At 39.0% G+C, this 21,773-nt stretch overlaps 1 protein-coding gene across 1 annotated transcript in view; it reads left to right on the top strand.

Annotated features, from left to right (window-relative positions):
• Positions 1-21,773, top strand: part of MRPS35 (mitochondrial ribosomal protein S35) — a 43,591-nt gene continuing 21,818 nt past the window's right edge. The window contains exons 1-5 of the mRNA XM_025402588.1: positions 1-175; positions 3,950-3,990; positions 5,411-5,578; positions 8,917-8,977; positions 13,137-13,276. Coding sequence (XP_025258373.1) covers positions 64-175; positions 3,950-3,990; positions 5,411-5,578; positions 8,917-8,977; positions 13,137-13,276 — 522 coding nt within the window. The 5' untranslated portion in view covers positions 1-63. The remainder of the gene's footprint in view (positions 176-3,949; positions 3,991-5,410; positions 5,579-8,916; positions 8,978-13,136; positions 13,277-21,773) is intronic.

The raw sequence follows: 21,773 nt of genomic DNA on the forward strand, positions 1-21,773 counted from the left end.
GCCCCAGGCACGCCCCTGACGCTGAACGGCGCTTGTCCCCTCCGGCTTGCCGTACTCGCAGTCATGGCGGCCGCCGCGCTCCTGCCATGGGTGTCTCTGCGGTCGAAAGCAAGGACTCTGCGTGCATTCTCCACTGCCGTGTCCCCGGTCACTCCGGTCTCGAGACGTGACCTGCGTGAGTGTCTGTCTCGTCTTCTCCGGGCTTTGGGGGAGGTGCAAGAGCGGAATACCGGCCCCATTAAGGGTGCCGCGGTGGCTGAGCCAGCGCCGCGCGAGGGAGGCCGGTGCGTCAGCTGCCAAGCGGGTCTGGTAGGAAAGCCGTGGACGTAGGTCTGTCCTCTGCGCCGGCGTTGCCCGGCTCCTAGTCCCCTGTTTCTGCCCTGGGTGCTCTGGGCGTTTGCTCAGAAAGCTTACATCCCCCTTCCCCGTGACCTGCTCTTGTGTTGCCCCCGCCCATGGTCCCTGGCACAGGTTACTGGTGCTCTGTATTGCTTATCCGGCTTCGGCAGTGATGAACCGTGGATTTCCCCAAACATTAAGAGGAGTCATACGGTTGTGCTAGGACAAATTGCTGCTCTGAATTCCAGGCAACCAAATGGGCGGCCTTCATTCAACATGCGTTGATGACCTGCATTTAACAGAGATCATAAGGATGCTTGATAGCGTGATTACCCCGGAGGAGTCTAGTGGAAAATACAGATTTATTAACGGAGAAGTGCTGTGTAGAGTGAGAGGCGCTGTGACAGAAGTGTGGCTGGAGTGAGTCTAATCAATCAGCGGATTCTACCTGTGCTATTTCCTGTTATATCTCTAATTTACTCTCCTTATACTACCAACTATCTAGTTCCGATGACCATCTCATTTCTACAAGTTTCTATTCCGTTTCCTGTTTCCCTTCTTGCTCTCTTCTACATTGAATTCTCACAACAGCCAAATGAGGTTTTCAGAACTTAGATCTTGTCTTGCTGTTCCCATGTTCAAGATCTACCCATTGTTTTCAGATAAAGTATAAATTCATTAATCCTAAATACTGGCTCTTAATAGGTCTAATATTTGTCTGTTTTTAATTTTTCATTCTTTCACTCTTGGCATACTTAACTCCTGTTGTATACTATGCAGTGTTCTGGACACTCACCGGGGATACAGCAAGGTGGGGAAGTCAAGAGTATAGACAACCAAACAACTAAATAAGATGTCAGATAGGGTTTAATGCTATGAAGAAAAATAAAGCAGAGTATTGAGAATGATGGATTTGTGGGGAGTAGTGGCCATAGGGTAGTCAGGAAAGATCTTTCTGAGGAAGTGACATTTGAACAGGGCCCCAAGCCATGCAGAGATCTGGAGAAAGAGCCTTTGGGGCATGGGGAACTATAAGTGCAAAGGCCAAAAGTTGAGAACAAGCTGAGGGGTGTGATCAAGGAACGGAAGAAGGACAACATGGCAGGAGCTAAGTGTGAGTAGAGGAGAGAGCGGTAGTATAAGACGTCAGAGAGTTAGTTAAATAATGATCTAATCTCTCCAGAGTTTGTAGACATTTCATTTGGATTTTTGGCTTGGGTTTTATATCAGAAGGCTTTGAACAGGGAACTGATATAACGTGATTTACATTTTTAAAAGATCACTGGCTGCTTTACTGGGGTAAGAGTGGAAGCCAAAGACATGTTTGGAGGCTGTTGTAGTAGTCAAAATGAGATGATAGTGATTGGATTAAAGTAATAGTGGAGAAGGGGGTGTGGTTGTATTTGCAATATATTTTGAAGGTAAAGTTCGTAGGATTTACTGATGGATTTGATGTGGGGCTTGAGGACAAGTCTCAAAAAAATCCTGTTATATTTTTGTCCTGAGCAATTGGATGTCCTAGCAATTGTAAATGATTCCATTTACACGAGTTGGGAAGACTGGAAGAAGAAAATCAAAAGCCCTGCCAAGGGGCTGAGCATGGTGGCTCATTCCTGTAATCCCAGCACTGTGGGAGGTGGAGGCATGTGGATCCCTTGAGCCCAGGAGACCAGCTTGGGCAACATGGCGGAACCTCGTGTCTACTGGAAATACAAATTAGCCAGACGTGGTGGCACATGCCTGTAGTTCCAGCTACTCCAGAGGCTGAAGTGGGAAAACCACCTGAGCCTGGGAAGTTGAGACTACAGTGAGCTGTAATCGCACCACTGTCCTCCGGCCTGGGTGACGGGAGTGAGACCCTATCTCAAAAAAAGAAAAAAAGCTTTGCCAAGGATGCATTATAGTTAAGAAGCTTGTTAAGTGTCTTCAGCCTCTTTTCTCTCTGTCTCTCTGTTCTGTTCTTAAACTTCAGCCATATTGAATTTGTTCACTTTGATTTTCCATGTGCTCTCGCTCTGTCAAAACACTTTTTCTCACCTGCTTGTCTGCATGGCTATGTCCTGCTCATCTTTCAGGTTTTAGCTTAAAGTGCACTTTCTCAGGGAGATTTTCCCCAACTGTATTGGGGTTTTCCAGAGAGACAGAACGTAGATGTAGGATAGGATAGATGTAGATGTAGATATATAGACATGTGACAGGGGAGTTTTTAGGGGAATTGACTCACCTCACAATAGGCTGTCTGCAAGCTGGAAGCCCATGTCAGTCCAAATCCAGAAGCCTCAGAACCAGGGAAGCCATGTAATTTTCAGGCCAAAGCTGAAGGCCTAAGAACTCAGGGGGCTGCTTGTGCAAGTTCCTGGAGTCCAAAAGCTGGAGCACCTGGAGTTCTGATGTCCAGGGGCTGGGGAAGAGTGTCCCAGGTCCAGAAGAGAGAGAGAGAGAGAGAATATGTTCTTCTTTCATCTGCCTTTTTGTTCTCTCTGTGCCCTCAGCTGATTGAATGATGCCCACCCACATTGAGAGCAGGTATTCCTCACTCAGTCCACTGACTCACATGTGTGTCTCTGCTGGAAACATCCCCACAGACATGCCCAGAAATAAATGCTTTACCACATGTCTATGTATTCCTCAATCCAGTCAAATTGACACCTAAAGTTAACTATCATGGCTGGGCATGGTGACTCACCCCTATAATCCCAGCACTTTGGGAGGCCAAGATGGGTGGATCGCTGGAGCTCAGGGGCTTGAGACCAGCCTGGCAACATGGCGAAACACTGTCTCTACAAGAATTAGCCAGGTATGCTCATGCTTTTAGTCCTAGCTACTTGGGTTGCTGAGGTGGAAGGATTGACTTGACCCTGGTAGTTCGAGGCTGCAGTGAGCTGAAATTGCACCACTGGACTCCAGCCTGGGTGAGAATGAGATGACCTTGTCTCAAAAAATAAAAAAGAAAAAATTCACCATCACACCAACTAATTGACTGGGTTTAGTTCCCTGCTATATGTGTTCATAATATTTATCGCTTAATTGAAATTATTTGTTAAAAAGTTGTCTTACTTGACAGACTCTGTAAGAGTCATTTTTTAGATGATGAATTCACTGTATTGGCAATTCAAATAACTATAGAATTTTCCTTACTGGGGCTGGGCATGGTGGCTCACACCTGCCCACTGCACTTTGGCAGGCTGAGGCAGGTGGATCACTTGAGGTCAGCAGTTTGAGACCAGCATGGCCAACATGGTGAAACTCCGTCTCTACTAAAAATACAAAAGTTAGCCAGGTATGGTGGGGAACACTGGTAGTGCCAGCTACTCAGGAGGCTGAGGCAGGAGAATCACTTGAACCCGGGAGGTAGAGTTTGCAGTGAGCTGAGATCACACCACTGCAATCCAACCTGGGCGACACGCCAAGACTCCTTCTGTTTCCAGTTTTTAGTCTTCATTAAGATGATTTTGGTCCCTGAGCTTACCAAAAAAAAAAAAAAAAAAAGTTGTTTCGTTGTTATGTTACAGAATACCTTAAATTGTGTTAGAATAATGGGATCATGATTGATGTTGAACAACTAAGTTGACATGATAAAATTCCCTTTATTGTGTTCTTTTACATACAGAAGAAGGAACATCCAGAAATGAAAGGCCTCCAAGAAGAAAGGTAAAAAGTTCATATACTCTACCATCTTAATGGTTTCTAGAGTTCTAAAATGAGGCACATACTCATTATAAGGCAGAAGGGTGTTGCCAGAGAAGACTTCACAAGGTCATGTTTACTGGATGATTACCGTAGCCCTGGGAGAGGTTAGTCTTTGTTTTTTGTCAGTACCCAGAGAATAGATCATCTTTGAGAGGTCAGCTTACTGAGGAACTCCCAGGAAACAGGTGTATAAACCAGAATGTGGAACAGTTTCTAATGCTATCTTAAGTCCTGCAGCCTGGGACTTATGTATTAATACAACTAGTTTGTTTATTTATTATTATTTATTTGAGATGGAGTTTCACTCCTGTTGCCCAGGCTGGAGTGCAGTGGTGCAATCTCGGCTCACTGGTACCTCCGCCTCCCAGGTTCAAGTGATTCTCGTGCCTCAGCTTCCCAAGTAGCTGGGACTTCAGGCACGTACCTCAATGCCCGGCTAATTTTTGTATTTTTAGTAGAGAGGGGTTTTCACCATGTTGGTCAGGTTGGTCTTGAACTCCTGACCTCAGGTGATCCACCCGCCTCAGGCCTCCTAAAGTGCTGGGATTACAGGGGTGAGCCACTGCACCTGGCCATATTCTGACTAGTTTAGTCTCACCGTGTGGACATTTGGATTCCTTACTTCTGTGGAGGAATCTAAACTATAAGGTCAGTTGGTCAGCATAGTGTCAGAACAAAGACACATTAGTTGGAAGTTAAATGGTATCAAATTACAATAATCAAGAGCAGTCATTTCCTCAGGACTATTACCTGCTTCTAGGACATCGACTACACTGGTTTTGATATTGTGTAGGTGGGGCCTGGCTGAATTTTGCTACTATAAACCCTACTTTTGTATGTGGGCCATCCCCTAGTATTTGATGCCATGAAAAATAAATGTTAATGTGATTGACTAAGCTATCGAGTACTAGTTTTTCTCTGGGCTTAGGAGACATATAATTTTTCATTATGTATTCAATCAGTTTAACCCTAATTATTTTTTCTTTTTCTTTTTACTTCTAAGTACTTAATGTCCCCTCGTGCTACTGATTTCCATCAAAGAGGTTTGAAAAATTATTTCAAAATGTATTGTTAATTCACCCTTTCATAAGCCAAATGAAAAAATTTTTGCTGAAAGTCTAAAGAAGTTTTTAGTGAAGAAAATGTGATATTAAAGGGGATCCTTACTAGAGGGTGTGAAGAAACAGTGCAGAGATATTTAGCTATATTTAGTGTTTTTAAAATTTGGACAGCAGCAGCTTTGTGGGAGGTCAGATTTTACATATGTTGCAATTTTGCTTCTATTTCTTATAATTGTAGCTTTTTGCTTTAAAATTAAAATTCTTTAAAAATTAAAGAATGTTTTTATATTTAAAATACTAAATGATTTTATATTTCTTAGGCACTACCTCCTAGGACAGAGAAAATGGCTGTTGACCAGGACTGGCCTAGTGTTTACCCAGTTGCAGCACCATTTAAACCCTCTGCAGTACCTCTTCCTGTTCGAATGGGTTATCCGGTAAAAAGGGGCGTGCCCATGGCAAAGGAGGGAAATCTAGAACTTTTAAAGGTAAGACAAATTGCTGATTCATTGACTCAGACTTACATAGAAATAAATGCTGATCTTCCCCCCCTATTTCTACTGTCTTATGCTTCAACGTTCAGTGTATAGCAGCTTACTGTATTTTAATTAAAATTGTTTAAAATAATATAATAGGTATATTATTATACAACACCAGATAATAATAGGTGTTGATTTTGATTATCAGTGGTAAAGGATACTCAAAGAATCCTAGGCATTCAATAATGTAATTACTTGCCTGGGCGCGGTGGCTCATGCCCGTAATCCTAGCACTTTGGGAGGCCGAGGTGGGCAGATTACTTGAGGTCAGGAGTTCAAGACCAACCTGGCCAACATGGTGAAACCCCGTCTCTACTAAAAACACACAAAAAATTAGCCAGACGTGGTGGTGGACGCCTGTAATCCCAGCTACTTGGGAGGCTGAGGAAGGAGAATTGCTTGAACCCAGGCGGTGGAGGTTGCAGTGAGCCGAGATGGTGCCACTGCACTCCAGGCTGGGCAGTAGAGTGAGACTCTGTTCTCAGGAAAAAAAAAAAAAGAATGTAATTAGTCAATCTTGTGGCTTCCCCTGTGACCTTTTTCTATTGTATCTCTTCTTTTTGGAGACGTGGGTCACTATGTTGCCCAAGCTGGTCTCGAACTCCTGGGCTCAAGAGATATGCCTGCCTCAACCTCCCAAAGTGCTGGGATTACAGGTGTGAGCCATCACACCCAGCCTATCATATCTTTTCTATATTGCATCTTACCAGTGGAATTAAGAAACATGAAATAACCTAGTTTGAGATTGAGAATTGGGAGGTAAAACTTCCAGTTTAAAAAGAGGGGCCGGGCACGGCAGCTCACACCTGTAATTCCAGCACTTTGGGAGGCTGAGGTGGGCAGATCACGAGGTCAGGAGATCAAGACAATCCTGGCTAGCACGGTGAAACCCCGTCTCTACTCAAAATACAAAAAATTAGCTGGGTGAGGTGGCGGGTCCCCCTGTAGTCCCAGCTACTTGGGAGGCTGAGGCAGGAGAATGGCGTGAACCCGGGAGGCAGAGCTTGCAGTGAACCGAGATCGTGCCACCGCGCTCCAGCCTAGGCGACACAGCAAGACTCCGTCTAAAAAAAAAAAAAAAAAAAAAAAATTTAAATTTTTTCTGTCTATAAAGGTAGAATATTATTTAGTATTATTATTATAGTCTACCAAATTTAACTTTATTGCTTGAAGCAAAATAGGTTAAGGTAAATGCTTTGATAGCATGTATAATTATTTATGATGGGTGTTTTAAAGAAAATATAAATGCTTAGTCTGGGAATGCATGTCTTAGATGGTTTCTTAAATACGATGAAAGTTATACAAAGGAAAATGAACTGTTTTCCATTAGATGAGAGTCTTTGAAAAACAAGTTTGCTAAAAGGTGATGGGAACAGGGAGAACGGGTACTCTGTTGCTGGAGACGGGAAATGAAATTTAGAAATAGGAATGTGAAGACACAAAAAGCGTACATCAAGGAAAACAAATGTTTTCTTTGAATAAAAGAAGAGAATTTTGTTCAAAGAGATCTTTGGAGAATTACTGGGTGAGAGAGTAGCAGTATATTTGCAATAATGCTAATGGTTGTAAATGACATTTTAATAAACATAAAAATCCAAACATTTAATGCATGCCATTTATTTGTAGTGATGGTGTCATTGAATAAGCTTATTAACTGAGCTAACATATGCAAAGTGCATGGAACTGTGCCTATGTAAGTCCATGCAAATTGTCTGTTATTTTTTCCTTTTATGATTTTTGAGGTTTATACGTTCATGTTTCAAAAATAAAAGTCTGTCACTGTGATCTATTAAAAGTAGATCACTCAACACTAGAGTTTATAATTTTTAAAATGCATAAAAAGGAAAAAACCAAAAAGTACAGTAAATGAAGCTGCCTATCCCCAAATCCCAGTTTTCAGTGCCTATTTTCTCTTGATTAAAACATTATTTTCTGGCCAGGTGTGGTGGTTCACACCTGTAATCCCAGTACTTTGGGAAGCCAAGGCAGGTGGGTCACTTGAAGTCAGGAGTTGGACACCAGCCTGGCCAACATAGCAAAACCCCATTTCTACTAAAACTACAAAAAAATTAGCCAAGTGTAGTGGTGCATGCCTGTAATCCCAGCTACTCGGGAGGCTGAGGCAGGAGAATCACTTGAACCCAGGGGGCGGAGGTTGCAGTGAGCCGAGATTGCGCCACTGCAACAGCCTGAGACTCCGTCTCAAAAACAAAAAACATTTTCTGATGAGCCCTCAAGATACATGGCATAGTTCTTGGAGTAGCTTTCGACTTGTTTACACTTTCTTTCCAAATGAGCCTTTAAGCTCTTTTAGATGTTTAACATTATTCAAGAAATGACCTAATAAATGCTAATTATTTATTTGAAGGAATCAAATCTCTGACCTTTCCTATATTTTCATTCACTCTGTGAATGATTCATTAGCCTTTAATATGTCATCATAAATATATTCCTAACTTCATTAAACTATCCAGTTAAGATTTGCTAGCTTCACTTATTAGTTCATAAAATGTTTATTATGTACAAAGTGGAAATACTGTCATGCTGTGCAGTCCAGGGGACTTGGGATGATTAAACAATGATCCATATCCTGGCTGGGCACAGTGGCTCACACCTACAATCCCAGCACTTTGGGAGACCAAGGCGAGCGGGTCACTTGAGGCCAGGAGTTTGAGACCAGCCCAGGCAACATGGTGAAACCCTGTCTGTACTGAAAATACAAAAATTAGCAGGGCATGATGGCACATGCCTGTAATCCCAGGTACTTGGGAGGCTGAGGGAAGAGAATTGCTTGAGCCTGGAAGGCAGAGGTTACAGTGAGCTGAGATTGTGCCACTGCACTCCAACCTGGGTGACAGAGCGAGACCCTGTCTCAAAAAAAAGAAAAACAAAAAAACAAACAATGATCCATGTCCTTAAGTCCTTTCAGTTTTATAAAGGAAATATACATGTATACCTGTAGATTTGTGGCAGGAAGAATAGTATAAAATGATGTTTAGTTTTTTTCATTACGATTGTCATTATAAGATGCTTGGTAAAAGACAAAAGATTTATATGATCTGAAGACAAACCCAGGTATCACTGTAAATTACTTGGTACTGAATTTATATTTTAAGAAATGTATTTCTTGAACTGACAACATCTGTGACAGAAAATCAATGTTGTAAAAAACCAGAATTTATTTACTGCATGTTTTACTGGGCCTGTGATTTAGTTTTACGAGAAAACTATCTTTTTCATGTTTTTAAGACATTTAGCTAATTTATCCTTTAAATTTTTTATTTAAGATTCCCAATTTTCTGCATTTGACTCCTGTAGCAATTAAAAAGCACTGTGAAGCCCTTAAAGGTAAGTGGTTATTTTCTTATATGAACTTTATATTGACTTTGAACATAAATTTAAGCATCTCTTTTCTAATATACTGTATAGCCTTATATTCAAGTTGTTTTCAGTGAATTGTTACATGTCAAGTCTGCAAATTGTTTTTGCTAACTACTACTAGATATTAGGAATAATAATGAGAAACCATGATCCTTGTTCACAGGTAGCTTAGGGACTTACTGTTGAGTTTTAGAAAACATGCACATAAGGCTGGGCCTGGTGGCTCATACCTGTAATCCGAGCAGGTGTTTGGGAGGCTGAGGTGGGCAGATCCACTGAGGTTAGGATTTCGAGACCAGCCTGGCCAACATGGTGAAACCCTGTCTCTACTAAAAATACAAAAAAATTAGCCCTGCATGGTGGCAGGCACCTATAATCCCAGCTACTCTGGAGGCTGAAGCAGGAGAATCGCTTGAACCCAGGAGGTAGAGATTACAGTAAGCTGAGATCGCGCCATTGCACTCCAGCCTGAGCAACAAGAGGGAAACTCCATCTCAAAAAAAAAAGAAAACAAAGATGCACATAAGAAGACTGAAGTAAATGTTGCAGATACTTCGCAGAGAAGAATTATCTTGAAGAAATTATTGAAAATTTTAAAAAATGAATGACACATGCATGTGGTAAATCAAATAGTAAAAGAGTTTATGATGAAAAAGCACTAGCCTTATGTGCTTTCTTTACCGGCCCCTCATTTATTTATGTATATATGCTTATATTTATAATACTCTGTGTATAGTATATATATTTATATATACTTATATACACTCTGTAGTGTGCATGTGTATTTATAAAATAGCAAGTAATCACTGGACTATGATTATACCTTCAGTTCTGGATTTCTTGATTTTGAAAACCTATTGATTCCTAGGTATAAACATAGATTTCATGTACTTACATTACTACTTCTCCTCCTTTCTACATGCATGGAGGTAAAGGCAAATAACATTTTTTAACTCATGGTTTTGTGTATGTTTTTATAATTATGTACATATTCCAATTTAAGTTCTGATTGATAGTTATGATTGATTAGATTAATTCAGGAGTTCGTGCCTGTGGATAAAGTCTTAATATACTCATGCTGATTTAAAGGTATTGTATATACATGCTCAGTATACTTATTAAGGCTTTTCAGGAAAGAATATGAAACCTAGAAACACTTCACAAGTATCTTGATTATGTTGGGAAGGAGATGTGGAGTAGTAAACATAATTATGATTAAATTTGAGCTTTTCAAAGGGCCTTCCATTTAAAAATATAAGGAAGACTATATAAAGAGGTCCTGAAACATAGGAATAATAACCTTACTCTTGAAATGAGGGAGGAAAAATATGTTTCCTTTCATTTATTTGGTCTTTTGGGACATTGGGATGCTTTTCTATCCCTTTAGAGTATGTGTTTCTATATGCATTTGTGCCTGGAATTAGACTAAAACTGATCACTTCCAAATTTGTGTCCCAGGCTGGGCATGGTGGCTCATACCTGTAATGCTCACACTTTGGGAGAGTGAGTTGGTTGGATTGCTTGAGCTCAGGAGTTCAAGACCAGCCTGAGCAATGTGGTGAAACCCCATCTCTACAAAAAATACTAAAAAATTAGCCGGGTGTGGTGGCACGTGCCTGTAGTCCCAGCTACTGGGGGGCTGAGGCGGGAGGATTGGAACCCAGGAGGTTGAGGCGGCAGTGAGCTCAGATCGCGCCATTGCACTCCAGCCTGGGTAACAAAGTGAGACCCAGTCTCAAAAAATAAAAAAATAAAATAAAATAACAAATTTCTGTCCCGTTTGGCACAAGTCATGTATTACTATTTGATCATCTGTAAAGCCAGTTAACAAATGGCATTGCACTGTGAAAAATTCCATGTTTCTTCTTTTTAAATGTGTGTTTATAATCTAGAAACTTGTAATTTTAATAAAATATTTCTGTAATACTTCCTAATTTTTAAATGAAAGGCTTTTGACAGGGCATGTTAGCTCATGCTTTTAATTTCACAGCATTTCGAGAGGCCACGGAGAAAGGATTGCTTGATCCCAGGAGTTTGAGACCATCCTGAGCAACATAGTGAGATCATGTCTCTACAAAAATATTAAAAAATTAGCTGGGATGTGATGGTGCATGCCTGTGGTCCCAGCTACTCTGGAGGCTGAGGTGGGCCTGGACGACAGAGTGAGACCCTGTCTCAAAACAACATAAAAATAAAAAATAAGTTTAAAAAAAATTAAGTGAAAGACTTTCATACAGCACATTCAGAAGAGTGGCATTCTATTTTATAGTACTTAAACGAGTGTCTTAATCTTTCCTTAATTATCCCTTTGCACTTGCTGCCAGTCTCCGGATTTAGATTGCGTCTTCCGAATAACTCAAAGGCTTTTCAAGTACTTCTTCTCAGTTTTCTTTCAAAGTAGGTCAGTTCAGATTTTATATCTAACTTGCAAATGGAAAATCTGAAGCACAGGAAAGTTAGGTAATTTACCAAAACTTTAATATCAGTGGCAGAAGTTAAATACAAACCAAGGTCTTCCAAAGTCTCGTCTATTGCTCTACCTATCAGATGAGTAAAGGCTAATAGGAATCTGTTACGTATTTTCCATTTGGCTGTGTTTTTTTAGACATATAATTTAGGTAATTTAATTTTAAAACTGTAATTATTATTTGATGATTGAAATGACTTATTCATAGTTTCTAAAAAAAGAAAAGAAAAAAGAGTCAGTGCAAACCCAAGAGCTCACAAAATTCCCCAAACTAGTCTGTCTTACAAAGTGCTTGGCAGTGATGTATCTTGTAGTGCAGGATATTGGAATACGTTCATGATGGCAATGAAATTCAGCCTCAGCAATCTTGTTCTGTTCATATTTTTTAAATGTTAAAATGATGTTAATTGCAAAGATACTTTTTTCCCCTCAAAATGACTGGGTATTGATCTTTTAAACAGTGTTCAAGGAATGGAGTAAACTATATTTAATTTGTTAGCATAAGAAAATTGTTAGCCCAAGGAAATGTTATTGGCAAAATAGCTCTCACTGTCCCTTAGATTATCACCTACAAGAGCTCCCACGTCTGCCTGTGATTATGACCAGCCTCTTCTGCAGTTATGCTTCTTTGGAGGAAGCATGTATGCAGTCTAATATGTTTGACCCAAAAAGCCAGTTACTTTTAGCTGTTCGTAGAGTGAGGCTGTTTAAGAAATGAGATTTCCATTGTGGACAGCCTGATAGTGCCAGAAATTTTCATCTCAAGCTGAAAGTCCTCTGCCATGCTAACTTGATTGAAACAGGGCAAGAGGAAATCAGGTCTGATACCCGGAAGAGGCTGGGAGCTACCTCTTTTCCTTTAAGTTTTTTTTTTTTTTTTTCCTATTCAGGGCCTGAGTTTATACTTCTGTGTTATGAAGGTAACATGCTATGAAGATAACAAGAAGGCATGTTCACAGTGCTTGGAGCTCCTGTTGTGACCCAGGTCTCAGACCCAATCCCACTTCCTGTCTATGCTGTCTTGCCCAGATATGAGGACAAAGCTTTCTTCTTTCCATTTAGCCCCCTTGGCACATAGAAGTCACATAGAAGAAATATCAGTTCTTATAAGAATCCATTTAAGGGCTTAGGCTTTTGTACCTGTTTGAGTTGAGGTTCTATTCAGCCAGATTTCTAAACGACTGTTAACTCCATCTCAGTTTCTTCTCAGGGCTCTTTGAGAGCTTTCAATTCCTTTCAGCTGATTTTTAGTAACCTTTAGTAATTAATATTATCTGTTACTTTTTTGAAAACAGTAATGCTCTGGGTACTATAAACTGTTTGCTTTTAGTTGGTACGGAGGAAGTAAACTGTCCAATAACAGATGTGTGCAAAGCTTATAATCAGCTTCCATCAAGGCATAGTTCCCTTTTAACTGAAAATACCACTACCATCAAACCTGAAATATCCAAAGAATTCCCTAATTAAATTGCCTAATTTAGGATGTACCTAATAGGAAAAGGGATAAGGGATGATGGTATATATGTAAACTGCAGAAGAGAATCTGTTCTTTCATGTGACCTGGCAATGATCTCAATAATTTGGTATTGTCTAGTAGTATGCATTACAATGAGAATTTACTTGCAAAAGAGTAATTGAAATTATTTCTTTTATTCTCAGATTTTTGCACTGAGTGGCCAGCCGCACTGGACAGTGATGAGAAATGTGAGAAGCATTTTCCAATTGAAATTGACAGCACTGATTATGTTTCATCAGGACCATCTGTTCGGAACCCCAGAGCACGAGTAGTAGTCTTAAGAGTAAGAGTTTTTTTTGTTTTTTGTTTTAAATAAGAATCATTATAATACATTATTTAAAGATGTCTTTGGTGGCTGGCACAGTGGCTTATGCCTGTAATCCCAGCACTTTGGGAGGCGAAGGTGGGAGAATTGCTTGAGCCCAGGAATTTGACCCCGGCCTGGGCAACATAGCAAGGACCTATCTCTAAAAATAAAGAGAAAAGAAAAAAAAATGTACTTGGTATGTGTGATTATAAAACTGTAATATTTATCACAGAAATTTTGGAAAATACAAGTTTTAAAGTATACGCCAGGCACGGTGGCTCATGCCTGTAATCCCAGCACTTTGGGAGGCTGAGGCAGATGGATCACCTGAGGTCAGGAGTTCGAGACCAGCCTGGCCAACATGGTGAAACCCCTTCTCTACTAAAAATACAAAATTTAGCCAGGCATAGTGGTGGGCACCTGTAATCCCAGCTACTCTAGAGGTTGAGGCAGGAGAATTGCTTGAATCCAGGAGGCAGAGGTTGCAGTGAGCCAAGATCACGACACTACACTCCAGCCTGGGTGACAAAGCAAGATTCTGTCTCGAAAAAAAAAAAATTATAAAATTGCCCATAAATCTACCATTTGTAACCACTGTTAACTATAGTAGCTCATTTTAGTACATACTCACAGCCTGCCTGTGTGTATATTAATAGGATGATACTGTATGTGTTCAGCAGTCTCTTTCTTACTTAAAAGAATTAATCATTTCCCAATAACATTAAACTTTCTTTAATTTTAATTTGAATTTTTTTGAGATGGGGTCTGACGGGCAGAGAGCAGTGGCACTAACATAGCTCAATGTGGCCTCCAGTTCCTGGGCTCAATTGTCCTGCCTCAGCCTCCAAAGTGGCTGGGACTACAGGTGTGAGACACTGTGCCCAGCCCATTTTCCTAAATTTTTTGTAGATACGGGGTCTCACTTTTGGCCCAGCTGTTCTTGAACTCCTGGGCTCAGGTGATCTTCCCACTTCTGCCTCCCAAAGCACTGGAATTACAGGTGTGAACCACTGCACCCAACCTAATTTAATTTTAATGGCTACGTAGAATAACGTATAAATGAGAGACTGTTATGTACCAAGACAGTGTTTGAATCTGGTGGGTGTAATGTTGATCACTTCAGACTTAGCTTTTTTTCTGAGACTGAAGTGATATACAAATAATTTCATAATATAGATCTACCATAATTTAAGTTATCTGTATTATGGAACCTTTAGGCTTTTTAGTGGTTTTCTTTATTAGAAAAATGTTTTAATGAGTAATCTTAGGTATTAATATTTGTATGTATTTCTAATGATGTTCCTAAGATAACTTCCTGAAAGGAGAACTGTGAGGTCAAAGGATATAGCTCTTGAAGTTTGTTGATATATATTGTAAAATTCCTGCAGGAAACGTAAAAAAATGTAACACCATCGGATTGTGAGAAGGCCTGCTTTACTGTGCTCTCACCAACCTACATATTGCTTGTCAACTTGAAAAATGTGTCTTATATTTAAAATATGTATGTCTTTAAATACTAGTGAGGTTGAGGATTTATTCCTTTGTAAAACACTTATATTTTGTCATTTGCCCATTTTGATGGTGTATTGATTCCTTGTATACTTTTTTTTTTTTTTTTGAGACAGGGTCTCACCTTGTCACCCAGGTCGAAGTGCAGTGGCACAATCTCGGCTCACTGCAATCCCTGCCTTCCGGGCTCAAGTGATCCTCCCATCTCAGCCTCCTGAGCAGTAGATGGGACTGCAGGCATGTGCCACCATGCCTGGCTAATTTTTTTGTATTTTTGTAGAGACAGGGTTTTTCCATGATGCCCAGGCTGATCTCAAATTCCTGAACTCAGGTGATCTGCCTGCCTCGGGCTCCCAAAGTGCTGGGATTATGGATGTGAGCCACTGCTACCGGGCCGTTGTTTCTTTTTAATAATGGCTTTATTGAGACATGGTTCAGTTGCTATAGAATTCCCCCCTTAACCATCCTCAAGCCCCTTTCAGCAACTAATCTTTCTGTCTCTGTGGATTTACCTGTTCTTGACATATTACAGAAATGGAACCATGCGATATATTTTCTTTCACATAGTGTAATGTTTTCAATAGATTTCATCTGTTGTAGTATTTTATCATTTCTTTTTATTGCCAAATGTTATATTTTATGAATATACCACATTTTATTTATCCATTCATTAATTGGTGGACATTTGGGTTGTGTCTGCTTTTTGGCTATTATGAATAATGCTGTTGAACATTCATATACAGGTTTTTGTGTAGACATGTGTTTTCCATTCTCTTGGGTATATACTTAGCAGTGGAATGACTGAGTTGCATGGCACCTCCATATTTAACATTTTGAGGAACTGCCAAACTGTTTTTCAAAGTGGTTCACTATTTTACAGTTTCACCAGCAAGTTTGAGGCTTTCTGTGTCTCCACATCCTCACTAATGGTGTTATTACCTGTCTTTTAGTTTTAGTCATTCTGATGGGTATGAAAGTATCTCATTGTAGTTTTGATTTGTGTCTCCCTAAGAACCATCTTTTCATGTGCTTGTTGACTATTTGTATATGTTTGGAGAAATGTCTGTTCAAATCCTTTGGCCATATTTAATTGGGTTGTTTATCTTTTGATTGTTGAGTTATAAGCGTATTTTATATATTCTGGACACCAGTCCCTTCTCAGATATATGATTTGCAAACGTTTTCTTCCATTCTTTGGGTTGTCCTCTTACTTTCTTGATGGTGTCCTTTTTTAAGCACAGAAGTTTTAATTTTGATGAAGTCCAATTTATGTAAGTCATGTGCTGCATAATGATGTTTTGGTCAATGATAAACACATACCCAACAGTGGTCCCAAGAGATTATAAGAGTGTATTTTCACTGTACTTTTTCTATGTTTAGATATGTTTAAATACACAAGTACAATTGTGTTACAATTGTTACAGTATTTAGTACAGTAACATGCTTTACAGGTTTGTAGCCGAGGAGCAATTGACTATACAATGTAGTCTAGGTTTGTAGTAGGCTGTACCACATTGGATTGTGTAAGTAAGCAATGATGTTTGTACATGACAAAATCACCTAGCCATGTCTTTGTCAAAAAATATTGTTAAGTGGCGCATGACTGTATTTTTCCTTTTGTCTCTTGTGCTTTTGGTGTCGTATGTAAGAAATCATTGTCTTATTCAAGGTCATAAAGATTCACTGTTGTGTTTTTTCCTAAGAGTTGTATAGTTTTAGCTCTTACTTTTAGATCTATGACCTATTGTTTGTTAATTATCATACAGTTGTTCCTCAGTATCTGTTTGGTATCGGTTCCAAGACCGCTTGCAGATGCTTAGATCTGCAGATGCCCAAGTCCCTGATGTAAAATGGCATAGTATTTGAATGTTGAATATAACCTAGTACGTCCTCCTATATACTTTAAGTCATTTCTAGATTACTTATAATGCTTAGTACAATGTAAATGCTATGTAAATAGTTGTTATACTGTATTTTAAGAATATGCATTTTAAAAATTGTTGTATTGTTATTTTTTCTGAATATTTTCAATCCACAGTTGGTTGAATCCACAAATGTGGAACCCGTGCAGACAAAGGGCTAACTGCATATGGTGTGAAGCCAGGGTCCAGCTTCATTCTTTTGCATTCCTTTTGCATGTTGATCCAGTACCATTTTTGAAAAGACTATTTTTTCCCCTTTGAATGGTCTTGGCACCCTTGTCAAAGTCATATAGTTACCTTTTAACTTTCCATTTGGCTACTTTACCAAATTCTCTTTTTTAAATTTTTTATTATGAAAATTTTCAAATGTATGGACAAGTAGAAAGAGGCTAATATAATAAATACCCATGCACATGGCATCTTGGTTTGGTAATTAATATTTTGACAAATTTGCTTCATACACATACATATACATCTAAGTACCTTAACATTTCTGACACCTAATGTTTCACACTAAAATATTTCAGTGTGTTATCTCTAAGAATTCAGATGTTTCCTATTTAATTCTAATACTATTAACACATGTAACAAAATTTTCAGTAATTCCCAAATATTATCTAAAATATCTACCCCACACTCAAATTTCCCCTATTGCCTTACAAAATGGTATTTATTAAGCTCTTTTATTTAAACCAGAATCCCATCAAAGACCATTGTATTTAATAATGATGTATCTTATGTCATCTGGAATGGCCAGCAACTCCACCTCCCTCCCTTCTTCCTGATGAATTTGACTAGTTAAAGAGGCAGGTATTTTATCCTGTAACATTTCCTACCTTCTGAATTGGCCCCATTGCATCTGGATGTCATTTACCATATTTCTTTATCTCCTGTATTTCACATAACCTGGACGTTAGATTTAAAGGACTGATAAGATTCCAGTTAAATATGTTTGGCCAGAATACTTTATAGATAATGCCATGTATTTTATATTGCATCAGGGGCACATCAAGTCTGGTTGCCTCATTCTTGATATGCTGAAATTGAGCACTTGGCTAAGAAGCTGACAACCTAATCATTCCTTTGTGAAGATTTTTGTTGTTTTGCTTTTCCCTTGAACAAGTAATCTGTGGGTGGATGTCAAGCAAAATCATTATCCTTTTTGATCCTTGAAGTATATCTATCTTAACTTTGGCCAGTGGGAACTCTTTTAAGTTGGTTCCTGTGTTCTTTTGTTACAATCCATTAGCATTTGAAAGTTTCTTTGTATTTTGACACAAGATGGTTCAGGCTCATTTTTATAAATTTCTTATTCCGGACCTGGAATCAGCCATTTCTCAAGGAGCCCTAACACCTGCCATTGGACAATGGTGTTTACAGACCATAATCTGGATGCTAGGACTTCTCAGTTGATTCTTTCAGAAGTTTCTCAAGAAATAATCGATAAATAATGGTAGTTTTAATTCCCCTTTTCAAGTATCTGTAGCTTGTTTTTTCTTTTTGTCTTCTGCATTAGATAAAATTTCTGAAATCACATTTCTGTAGTCCCTTATGCTGTTCCATACTTTGTCTGTGCCTCTAGTGTTTAACCTCAGGTATGAGGTATGATTTTGGTGAGATAATATAATGTTTATTATGTTAATGGTGTATCCTATTCTTAATTACTAGCATTTATGAAATTACCTCCTTTGAATTATTGAAGTCATAAATTACATTAATAGGTTTTCAGTATACTGATGCATTTCTGAACCCTGGTCAGTTCATGGTGTATCATTCTTTTATTCTACCACTGATTTGCTGTGCTAGAATTTTACTTAGGATCATTTGTTCAGATGCCGTATTGCTCTGGAGAAATATGAGATCCTGCTGTTACTCACCTGGATCATGCCACGTGCCATTGCACTTCCAAGGGTCTGTCCTAGGAACTTCTAATTTAGTATTTGAAACCACTGTTTGTTTCCTTTGTCAAAGAAATTTGGTACACATGGCGTATCTTTTTCACACAGCAGTCATGGAGCAGTTACCTGATACACTTTTTTAAAATTAAACTTTTTATTTTAGTTTTTAATTTGCAGAAAGGGTTAATTTGCAGAAAGGTTCCAAGAATAGTAGAGAATCCTCTATATTTCAGACCTAGGTTCCCCTGTTGTAAACATCTTAAAATATACTATGGTATATTTGTCACAACTAGTGAATTAATATTGATACTGAATCAATATTGAATTTATTGTTACTGAAGTCCCTACTTTGTTCAGATTTTCTTAGTTTTTTTTCTAACACGCTTTTTCTGTTCTAGAATCCCATCCAGTTTACTACATTACATTTAGTCGTCATAACTTCTTAGGTTTCTCTTGGGTGTGATGTTTCTCAGACTTGACTTGTTTTTGATGACCTTAACAGTTTTGAGGAGTACTAGTTATATATTTGGTAGAATGTCTTTCAACTTGTTGTGTGTTTGAGGAGAAAAACCCCAGAAGTAAAGTGCCATTCTTGTCACATCATATCAAGAGTATAGGCTATTAAGATGATTTGTTTTGTTTGTTTTTTTGAGACAGGGTCTCATTCTGTCACTTAGGCTGGAGTGCAGTGGCACAGTCACGGCTCACTGCAGCTTTGACCTTCCCAGGCTCTGGTGATCCTCCCACCTTTGTTTCCCCAGTAGCTGGGACTACAAGCACAAGACACCACGGCTAGCTAGTTTTTGCGTTTTTTGCAGAGATGAAGTTTTGCCATGTTGCCAGGGCTGGTCTCGAACTCCTGGGCTCAAGTGATCTTCCTGCCTCAGCCTCCCAAAGTGCTGGGATTACAGACAGTGAGTCACTGTGCTGGCCATGATTTGTCAGTGATGATGCTAATCTTGATACCTGGCTGAGGTAGTACTTGTCCATTTTCTTCACCATAAAATTATACTTCCTCCCCTCTTTTCCATACTGTACTCTTTAGAAGAAAGTTTTACAATGCAGAGCCCACACTTAAGGATCAGGAGGTATGCTCCACTTCTTTGAGAAGGAAATGTCACATAAATTATTTACAGTCCTTTTATATGGCAAATGTGTTTGTTCCCCCCTATTTATTTAATCATTTATATCAGTATGGACTCATGGGTATTTATTTTATACTATGTGTCATAATCCAATAAAACGTGTTTTTTTGCTCAAATTGTTCTGAGTTTAACCATTGGGAACTCTTTCCACTGGCTCTTCCGTTCCTTTGCCATGCTCCCATCATTTGTATTTTAAGCAATTACTTACTTTCTGGCACTACAAAGTGCTCTGGGCTCTTTCCCTGTCCCATTCCTAGAATCAACATTTCTCCAAGGAGCCCTGACTGATGTGCTTTTGATTGGTCTGGAGGGTGACTACTACCTCTTTGAGGTGCCTCCTGGGACCCTCAAAATATTAACTTTTATACTTTCTGTAGCCTGTATTTTAAGCCAGAATATTCGAAGTACACTGAAGAAATTTGTTGAAAATCTCTGCAACCATTTTTACATTATATACTAGCAAATAAACAATCTTTAATTTCTATAATTAAAGATTTTCCTTTAATTTCTATAATTTTCTATAATTTTCCATTTTCCTCAGTGATATTGTTGATTGATTTCTATAATTTTCCATTTTCCTCAGTGATATTGTTGATTGATTTGTAGTTTTCTTTCTTTGCTGCGTTTCAGTATCAGGGTTATACCATTTTTAAAAATTTAATATAATTTTTTTTTTGAGAGAGTCTCGCTCTGTTGCCCAGGCTGGAGTCCAGTGGCACAATCTTGGCTCACTGCAGCCTCCGCCCCCATGGTTCAAGTGATTCTCCTGCTTCAGCCTCCCAAGTAGCTGGGATTATAGGAATGCTTCACCACATCCAGCTAATTTTTGTATTTTTACTAGAGATGGGGTTTCACCATGTTGGCCAGGCTGGTCTCGAACTCCTGACCTCAAGCATTCTGCCCTCCTTGGCCTCCCAGAGTGCTGGGATTACAGATGTGAGCCACGGCACCTGGCCTGTACTATCTTTATGAAGTGAATTATGAAGCTTTCCAACCTTTTTTATTTTGTAGAACAGTTGAAATATCACAACAACATACTAAGTTCTTAGATTGAAACTATTTTTAAATCACAAAGACAGTATATGTTTACTGTATAAAATTTCAAAAATCCCAATAAAAGAAAAAAAAAGAATTGAAAGTTCAGCCATGCTTGTATCATTCCACAGGTTCATATTTTTAAGAACATATTAAATGTTACCTATTTTTCATAATAATGTTAACAACCACAATCAGCAGTTGTTGAGCTCTGTTGTGTGTTGAAAAATCTCTGAACTGAGAGTCAGAAAACCTAGATCCTCATTTATGTTATCCACCTCAAGTTTTGTGGGCCTCCGTCTTCGGTCCTAGAATTGACATCTGATGTCCCTACTGGTTCTAAGTTTGCTTATTTTATTTCACACAAAAATAATCTCATTGCTTTATTTGAAGGATGGCACCAGATTTCATTTCTTATATCATGCTTTGCCTCTTGTCCTCTGTGCCTTGTGCTAGCCTGTGATTGCTCCCTTGTACCCCTTCTGCTGACTTCACATCTGTCCTGCTAGACTCGGCACTGCACGTGCTGGCTGTTGAGGTTCAATGGTAGCGTCCTGGATGTGCCATGTAGTTCAAGGGTAAACGTAGGTCAAACAGATGAACTAAAACACATGCAGTCCAGTATGATTAAAGCAATCTTGTGAAGGTAGTCAACTGTTAGAAACTATTGAACATACTCACATTTTTTAATTCACAGAAAAAACATTTTTGATAGTCATAAAAGTAGTTTAGGATTAAAAACAACTTATATATAACTTTACTTCAAAAGTGCTTTCTTCTATTAATCTCATTTATTTCTGATAAAAATTCTGGAATTAAGTGTTCCCGAGGAAACAGTCTCAGGGAGGTAACATGATTTGTTTAAGGTAACATATTAAATGGCAAATCTACAAATCAAACCAATTCTTGTCTTTTATGTAATACCAGCATTCTTTAACCACATATACTTGCATGTAGAGAAAAT

The sequence above is a fragment of the Theropithecus gelada genome, chromosome 11 (genome assembly GCF_003255815.1).
Source record: "Theropithecus gelada isolate Dixy chromosome 11, Tgel_1.0, whole genome shotgun sequence".
In the NCBI taxonomy this organism is placed as follows: Eukaryota; Metazoa; Chordata; class Mammalia; order Primates; family Cercopithecidae; genus Theropithecus; species Theropithecus gelada.